Genomic DNA, 9,551 nt, shown 5'->3' with positions numbered 1-9,551 from the left:
GAATGCCCCGCCCACGTCCTCATGTTGCGCGATGCCATTGGTGAATAGCACTGTCAGTCAAGACCGCCTCTATTTCCTCGCTCTCCCATTGGCTGGACTGCTCAAATGCCCGCCAAGCCAATTTTCGATGCTTATTGGTCCGAAGAGCTGCCACTCATACTTAACCCCGCCTGTCTTCCATTTTATTGGCCGTCTGAATGACAACATCCGCTCCTCCCGCTCCCTGATTGGTTGATTGTACTGCCAATCAACAGCTCGGCCCCGCCCCTCACTCTCACGGTAAACAGCCCGCGGGGGATGCCGGGAGCCGCTGCGGGAATTCCCAAATCCCGAATTCCTGGGAATCCCAGGGAATTCTGCTCCCAGCACCCCCAGCACGGGGAATCCCTTTCATTCTCCCCAGACTCCACCAGAAATTCCTTTTATCGTTCCCGGAACGCCCAATAAAAACCCCTCCATGCCCCAGACACTGCTTTAATTCCTTTATTTCACCCATTCAGCACCCCCAGCGCCCCGCTGCCGCGGCGTTCCCGGGTTCATTTCTTCTCCTCGTCCTTCCTGTCGCCCCGGTGCTCCCGGTGCTCGCGGTGCGCCTGCGAGGCCAGCGAGCCCATGGCGTTGCGGATGGCCTCGTTGTTGGGATCCACCCCGGGCAGGTTCTCCAGGACGCTCTGCAGGAACTCGGGGTCCTGCATCACGTCGTAGTCGTCCTCCTCCTGCGGGGACACAGCGGCCATGACGGGGAAGTGCGGGACTGGGGATTGGCCTGGGGATTCGGATCATCCTGGGGGATTTGGGATCATCCTGGGGGATTCCAGATCATCCTGGGGGATTTGGGATCATCCTGGGGGATTTGGGATCATCCTGGGGGACTGGGGATCGGCTCAGAGGATTTGGGATCGGCCCAGGGGATCTGGGGTCAGCCTGGGGGAATTTAGGATCATCCAGATCCACAGGAAAACCCAGGGAATTCGGGATCGTCCTGGAGGGTTTGGGATCATCCCAATCCAGACGGGTCTAGAGGGACTGGCATTAGTGGAGTGTGCAACAGGGAATCCGTGCAATAACCAGGGCAGGATCCGGGATTTGTCCCTAAAATCCCGAAGAAAGCAGGACAGGGAGTCCTGGAATGGTTTGGGGTGGAAGAGCCCTGAGGGTGAACTCATCCCCGACCTGGGGGTGGGATGGGATGGACGGGATGGGATGGGATGGGATGGGATGGGATGGGATGGATGGGATGGGATGGGATGGGATTGATGGGATGGGATGGATGGGATGGGATGGGATGGGATGGATGGGGATGGGATGGGATGGATGGGATGGGATGGATGGGATGGGATGGGATGGGATGGGATGGGATGGGATTGATGGGATGGGATGGATGGGATGGGATGGGATGGGATGGGATGGGATGGGATGGGATTGATGGGATGGGATGGATGGGATGGGATGGATGGGATGGGATGGGATGGATGGGATTGATGGGATGGGATGGATGGGATGGGATGGGATGGATGGGATGGGATGGGATGGGATGGGATGGGATGGGATTGATGGGATGGGATGGATGGGATGGGATGGATGGGATGGGATGGGATGGGATGGGATGGATGGGATGGGATGGGATGGGATGGGATGGGATGGGATGGGATGGGATGGGATGGGATGGGATTGATGGGATGGGATGGATGGGATGGGATGGATGGGATGGGATGGATGGGATGGGATGGATGGGATGGGATGGGATGGGATGGGATGGGATGGGATGGGATGGGATGGGATGGGATGGGATGGGATGGAATGGGATGGGATGGGATGGGATTGATGGGATGGGATGGATGGGATGGGATTGATGGGATGGGATGGGATGGGATGGGATGGGATGGGATGGGATGGATGGGATGGGATTGATGGGATGGGATGGGATGGGATTGATGGGATGGGATGGATGGGATGGGATGGGATGGATGGGATGGGATGGGATGGGATGGGATGGGATGGGATTGATGGGATGGGATGGGATGGGATGGGATGGGATGGGATGGGATGGGATGGACAGGATGGGATGGGATGGGATGGGATGGGATTGATGGGATGGGATGGGATGGGATGGGATGGGATTGATGGGATGGGATGGATGGGATGGGATGGGATGGACGGGATGGGATGGGATTGATGGGATGGGATGGATGGGATGGGATGGGATGGATGGGATGGGATGGATGGGATGGGATGGGATGGGATGGGATGGATGGGATGGGATGGGATGGATGGGATGGGATGGGATGGATGGGATGGGACGGGATTGATGGGATGGGATGGGATGGATGGGATGGGATGGGATGGGATGGGATGGGATGGGATGGATGGGATGGGATGGGATGGGGTTGATGGGATGGGATTTTTAGGATTGATGGGATGAGCTGGGAATCCCAGGAATGCCCCACCTTGGCGGGCTCGGAGGTGTCCATGGCCGCCCCGCTGTCCACCTCGGCAGCCTCAGCCTGGGCAAACTCTGCAAAAGCCAAGCCCAGAGATGATCCGTGGGCAGATCCATGGGCAGATCCATGATCCAAGCCCAGAGATGATCCGTGGGCAGATCCATGGGCAGATCCATGATCCAAGCCCAGAGATGATCCGTGGGCAGATCCAGGATCCAAGCCCAGAGATGATCCGGCCTTTTCCCCAGGGTGTCCCCAGGGTCTCCCCAGGGCACACACGGGGCACCTGCAGGGCATCTGCATGGGCACACAAAGGGGCTCCTCCTCACACATGGGACACTCCACAGGGGACCGGCCCGGCACACCCAAAGTCCGGGCACCCGATGGTCATCTTGAGCAGGGCCTCGTCCGACTGGGGCACACACGGGGCACACACAGGGCACACACGGGGCACACACACACAGGGGGCACACACGGGGCACACAAGGGGCACACACACAGGGCACACACGGGGCACACACAGGGCACACACAGGGGACACACAGGGGCACACACACGGGGCACACACAGGGGGCACACACAAGGGGCACACACACGGGGCACACACAGGGCACACACGGGGCACACACGGGGCACACACACGGGGCACACACACGGGGCACACACGGGGCACACACACGGGCACACACACGGGACACACACGGGGCACACACAGGGCACACACAGGGCACACACAGGGCACACACACACGGCACACACACGGGGGCACACAAGGCACACACAGGGGACACAGGGGGGCACACACACGGGGGGGGCACACAGGGGGCACACACATCGGGCACACACACGGGGGCACACACAGGGCACACCACACCTGGGGGCACACCACGGGACACACACGGGGGCACACACACAGGGACACCACAGGGGCACACACCGGGGGGCACACCACGGGGCACACACGGGGCACACACACGGGGCACACACGGGGCACACACAGGGGACACACGGGGCACACACAGGGCACACACGGGGCACACACAGGGGGGCACACACGGGGCACACGGGGGCACACACGGGGGACACACGGGGCACACACAGGGGACACACGGGCGTCCCGGAGTCACGGCAGGGCCCGGGAATCCAGCGGGTGTCCCAGGAATGGGCCTCCCCACCCGCCCAGGGAAGGGTTAAAATCCCCAATGTCCGTCTGAACCCATCCTGCTTTTCAGTCCTCCTCATTCCCATCCCGTCCCGTCCCCTCATTCCCACCCCATAAATCCCGTTCCCAATCCCATTCCCAACCCCATCAATCCTGTTCCTGGTCCCACAAATCCCATCCCATCAATCCCATCCCATCAATCCCATCCATCCCGTCCCCAATCCCATCCATCCCATCAATCCCATCCATCCCATCAATCCCATCCATCCCATCCCCAATCCCATCCATCCCATTCCATCCCATCCCATCAATCCCATCCATCCCATCCCCAATCCCATCCATCCCAATCCCACTAACCCCATTCCCGCCCCAGCACTGCCCCTCACCGTCCCCGCCGGTGGCTCCCATCCCGGCCTCTGCAGCCGAGGCCGCGGCCGCCCTGCGCGCCTCCTCCTCCTGCCGCTGCCGCTGCTCCTCCATGGACACCCGCAGCGCCTGCACAGACCCCAAAACACAGCTTGGAAAACACCCCAAAACACAGCTTGGAAAACACCCCAAAACACCCCAAAACACGGCTTGGAAAACACCCCAAAACACCCCAAAACACCCCAAAACACAGCTTGGAAAACACCCCAAAACACCCCAAAACACAGCTTGGAAAACACCCCAAAACACCCCAAAACACGGCTTGGAAAACACCCCAAAACACCCCAAAACACGGCTTGGAAAACACCCCAAAACACCCCAAAACACGGCTTGGAAAACACCCCAAAACACCCCAAAACACGGCTTGGAAAACACCCCAAAACACCCCAAAACACCCCAAAACACAGCTTGGAAAACACCCCAAAACACGGCTTGGAAAACACCCCAAAACACCCCAAAACACAGCTTGGAAAACACCCCAAAACACGGCTTGGAAAACACCCCAAAACACCCCAAAACACCCCAAAACACAGCTTGGAAAACACCCCAAAACACCCCAAAACACGGCTTGGAAAACACCCCAAAACACCCCAAAACACGGCTTGGAAAACACCCCAAAACACCCCCCAAACACGGCTTGAAAAACACCCCAAAACACCCCAAAACACGGCTTGAAAACACCCCAAAACACCCCAAAAACACCCCAAAACACAGCTTGGAAAACACCCCAAAACACGGCTTGGAAAACACCCCAAAACACCCCAAAACACAGCTTGGAAAACACCCCAAAACACGGCTTGGAAAACACCCCAAAACACCCCAAAACACCCCAAAACACAGCTTGGAAAACACCCCAAAACACCCCAAAACACAGCTTGGAAAACACCCCAAAACACCCCAAAACACAGCTTGGAAAACACCCAAAAACACCCCAAAACACGGCCCCCCCAAAACACAAAAACGGCTTGGAAAACACCCCAAAACACCCCAAAACACCCCCAAAACACAGCTTGGAAAACACCCCAAAACACCCCAAAACACGGCTTGGAAAACACCCCAAAACACCCCAAAACACAGCTTGGAAAACACCCCAAAACACCCCAAAACACGGCTTGGAAAACACCCCAAAACACCCCAAAACACGGCTTGGAAAACACCCCAAAACACCCCAAAACACCCCAAAACACCCCAAAACACCCCAAAACACAGCTTGGAAAACACCCCAAAACACCCCAAAACACGGCTTGGAAAACACCCCAAAACACCCCAAAACACGGCTTGGGATCTGGGAAATGGGACACCCACAGCACCTACACAAACATCCCAAAGCAACCCAAAACTGCTTGGGATCTGGGACAAAAAACCCCAAAACAGGGCTGGGGAGCTGGGAAAAGCCGGGGATGGGGGGCAGGAGGGGGCTGGGAGCCCTGGGGTTTGGTGCTGGAGGAGATTTGGTGTTTTATGGGAATTGCCCAATTCCTGGGGATTCTGGGGTCCCTACCAGAGCCAGCTCGGGGTCGGCGCTGGGATCCACCCGGGCTTTCAAGTCGGGCGCCCAGGCCCAGCATGGGGCCGCCCATTTGGGGGTTTTTGCCCCTACCAGGATGGGCGTCGGGTCACTGATGAGGGCGTCGGCCAGGCTGGGCCCAGCATGGCGGCGCCCTGCGTCACCAGGATGGGCGAGCCGCTGCCAGGCTGCCCCGGCGGCCCGTCACCAGGTGCGAGTTGGCGCCTTGCCGTGATGAACGCCGTCAGCTTCTCCGTGTTGGCCTCCTGGGAATGGGGGATGCTGAGGGGCTGGCAGTGGGGATTGGGGGGTCTGGGGGAGGGATCTGGGGTTTGTGAGGTTGTGGGGCCGCGAGAGGCCTCTGGGAATGGCAAATCCGACTGTCGGCAGGTTCCCAGCAGGAAATCGGGGATGGGGAGGGTTTGGGATCCAGGGGAAACCCTGAAGGACTGACCTCATTGCCCGGATTTTCCAGGCCCAAACAAGGAGCTGGAAAAGGCCCCGGAATTCCCCTGGAATGTGGCAATTCCCAGGACCCTCACCTCCTCCCCGAAGTTGATGATGTCCACGTTGACCTTCTCCTTCTTCAGGCGCTTGGCCAGCTTCACCAGCTGGGGAGAGGCAGCAATTCCCTGGGACCAGCGGGACCTGGGACCTGGCCCAGCGCCCGGATCCCACTGACACTCTGGGTTTGGTCCTGAATCGGCTGCCCAGGGATCAGCTCAGGGATCCACACTTGTGACCCCTCAATCCTGGGCTGAGCTCTGGATTTTCTGGATTTTCTGATCCCATTGTTATCCTGTGATCCCAGCCCCGATCCCATTGTTATCCCGTGACCGTTCCCGTTATCCCGTGACCGTTCCCGTGATCCCAGCCCCGATCCCGTTGTTATCCGTGACCGTTCCCGTTATCCGTGACCGTTCCCGTTATCCCGGCCCCATCATTCCCGCCCGGCACTCACGTCCTTGTCGCTGTCGTGCACGGGGCTGCCCACGAAGGCGATGATTCTCATCTTGTGGTTCTTGCCCTGGCGGTGCTTCAGCGCCAGCTGCACCAAAACCACGGATGTGGGGCCATTCACGGGAAAATGGGATCCCCTGCCCCAGATCCCAGGAAAACGGGGATCCCCTGTCCCATTCCCAGGAAAACGGGGATCCCCTGCCCAATTCCCAGCATCTGCCCCAGGGATGGGGCTCCAGGGGGGCACAGCAGGGCTGGGCTGAAAACCCTGGGATTTAGGGGGGATTTCTGTGGAATTCCCATGGATTGATGGTAGATTTCTGTGAAATTCCCATGGATTTATGTCCATGGATTTCTGTGAAATTCCCATGGATTTACGGTGGATTTCTGTGGATTTCTGTGAAAGTCCCCCAGATCATGCTTTAAAGCCTCTGGCACCGTTTTCAGCACAAACACCCAGGGACAGCCCGAATTTCCCCCAGCTAAGACCCTGGGAGGAGCCCATTTCCCACAGCCACGCCCTGAAAGCTCGGGAAGGCCCCGGGAGCGGCCGGAATTCCCGGGAGCCCCGCGGGACTCACGTGCGCCACGCGGATGCCGGTGCCGAAGGTGATTTTGCCCTTGGGCTGCACCGTGTGCAGCTTGGACAGGATGCGCCCGGTGTCCGGCGTCAGCGTGGTCAGCACCTCGCAGTTACTGCGGGAGAACGGCAACGCTGCCGGGAGGGATCCCACACCCCGGCATTCAGGATGGCAGGAAATTCCCCCCGGGATTCACTGGCAGGAAATTCCCCCCGGGATTCACTGGCAGGAAATTTCCCCGGATTCACTGGCAGGAAATTCCCCCCGGGATTCACTGGCAGGAATTTTCCCCCGGGATTCACTGGCAGGAAATTTCCCCCGGGATTCACTGGCAGGAAATTCCCCCCGGCATTCACTGGCAGGAAATTTCCCCCGGGATTCACTGGCAGGAAATTTCCCACTGGCAGGATTCACACTGGCAGGAAATTTCCCCGGGATTCACTGGCTGGCACTGGCAGGAAATTCCCCCCGGCATTCACTGGCAGGAAATTCCCCCGGGGATTCACTGGCAGGAAATTCCCCCCGGATTCAGCCTGGGCTCGGCTCTGGAGCTTGCAGCGCTCCACAGCCACAGCAGCAACTCCTGGGGATTCTCTGGGAATCTGGGAGGAAATCCCCCCAATTCCCAGATTTCCACACCTCCAATGATCCCCAAATCCCTCCCGTTCCAAGAATTCCTGAAGCTCCCACGCCCAGAATCCCCAGGTCCCTCCCAGATCCATCCCACTCCAAGAATTCCTGAAGTTCCCCCCTGCAATGAGCCCAGAATCCCCAGATCCCTCTTGGAATGGGAGGGATTCCCACATTCCAAGTGGGAACAGCCACTCCAAGAATTCCTGAAGCTCCCACCCCCGAAATCCCCAGGTCCCTCCCATTCCCAGGCCGTTCCCATCCCCTGTCCCATCGCTGCCCCGGGAGTGCCCCACTTGGCCAGGGTGATGAGCCCCACGTTGTTCTCGGGGTTGCTGCGGGTCTTGGAGTGGCACACGATGTTCACGGCGTCCTGCTGCGCCTGCAGCCGCGTCGGCAGGAAGTCCCCGTTCCGCATGTACTCGCTGTTGTCCACGCTGCAATTCCAAAATAAACCCGGGAATGGCTTGGGGCAACCCGGGGAAATTCCCTCTGTTGGGTGGTTGGGCTTTAGGTCCCTAAAACCCGCTTTATTTCAGAGACAAATGAGATTCATTCCAGTCTAAAATGTCATTTTTATGGGAATGCGGAGGTTTGGGAGAACCAAGGTTCATTCCCCAAAATCTCCTTTTTTTTTGGGAATGGCTGACACTTATTCCCCCAAAATCTGGGGTTTTTTTTTGGGAACAGTTGAAGCTCAAGCCACAAAATCTGCCCTGTCTCCGCCTTAGACTCTCCCTGTCCCCTCCTGTCCCCTCAGCCCCTCCATCCCCATCTCTCCCTCACCCCCCTGTCCCCTCATGTCCCCCCTGTCCCCTCATGTCCCTGTCTGTCCCCTCATGTCCCCCCCGTCCCCTCATGTCCCCCCTGTCCCCTCATGTCCCCCCCGTCCCCTCATGTCCCTGTCCCCCTGTCCCCTCATGTCCCTGTCTGTCCCCTCCCCTCAGGCCCGGCCCGCTCCGCCCCCCCCGCCATGACTCAGGGAAAGCGGCCGGGCGGGCCGGGGGCGGCCGCGCGGGTGCGGGGGTTCCCGGTTCCCGGTGATTCCCGGTGGTTCCCGGGGGTTGCCGGGGGGGTCCCGGGGGGGTCCCGGCGCTCCCGGGGCTCTCACCACACCATGGTGCTCTCCAGAACCATCTTGGCTCCTTCCTCCCCTCAGCGCCGGCCCGCTCCCCACAACGCCCAACAACGCGCGCGCTGATTGGTCCAGACCCCGCGGCCAATCAGCGCGCCCCGTCTAGGCGTGGCGCCGCGCGGAGCATGCTGGGAGCTGTAGTTCTGGGCGGGGCGCCATGGCCGCCGGGGGACGCCGCTGTCCCCAAAGGGCCCGGAATGTCCCCAAAGGTCCCGAATTGTCCCCAAAGGGCCCGGAATGTCCCCAAAGGGCCCCTCCCACCGCCACCCCCCGCGGGATCTGCGAGGGGCTGCCCCTGAGGCAACTGTCCCCTGGTGTCTCCCCCAGGGCTCCCCCCCCAGTGGCACCCCCCCCAATGGCTGTCCCCTGTCCCCTTGTCCCCCCCAGATGTCCCCCCCCCCAAGATGTCCCCAGGGCTGTGTCCCCTTGTCCCCCCAGATGTCCCCAGGGCTGTGTCCCCAATGTCCCCCCAATGTCCCCAATGTCCCCCAGATGTCCCCAGGGCTGTGTCCCCTTGTCCCCCCAATGTCCCCAATGTCCCCCAGATGTCCCCAGGGCTGTGTCCCCTTGTCCCCCCCCCAGATGGGGCTGTGTCCCTTGTCCCCTTGTCCCCCCCAATGTCCCCCAATGTCCCCCCATGTCCCCAGGGGCTGTGTCCCTTGTCCCCCCAATGTCCCCCCCAATGTCCCCCCATGTCCCCAATGTCCCC

At 59.9% G+C, this 9,551-nt stretch overlaps 1 protein-coding gene across 1 annotated transcript; it reads right to left on the bottom strand.

Moving 5' to 3' along the window:
- Positions 1 to 456: 456 nt before the first annotated feature.
- Positions 457 to 8,901, bottom strand: PSMD4 (proteasome 26S subunit, non-ATPase 4). The gene is given in 12 exon segments (XM_030965323.1): positions 457 to 716; positions 2,448 to 2,533; positions 2,738 to 2,795; positions 2,797 to 2,855; positions 3,990 to 4,098; positions 5,531 to 5,689; positions 5,692 to 5,802; positions 6,079 to 6,147; positions 6,498 to 6,584; positions 7,078 to 7,192; positions 8,004 to 8,144; positions 8,819 to 8,901. Coding segments are annotated over 12 exon segments (1,200 nt in total). The 5' UTR covers positions 8,845 to 8,901; the 3' UTR covers positions 457 to 536.
- Between the last annotated feature and the right edge of the window lie 650 nt (positions 8,902 to 9,551).

The sequence above is a fragment of the Camarhynchus parvulus genome, chromosome 25 (assembly GCF_901933205.1).
Source record: "Camarhynchus parvulus chromosome 25, STF_HiC, whole genome shotgun sequence".
Classification (NCBI taxonomy): Eukaryota; Metazoa; Chordata; class Aves; order Passeriformes; family Thraupidae; genus Camarhynchus; species Camarhynchus parvulus.
This window is presented reverse-complemented; position numbering and strand designations above follow the sequence as displayed.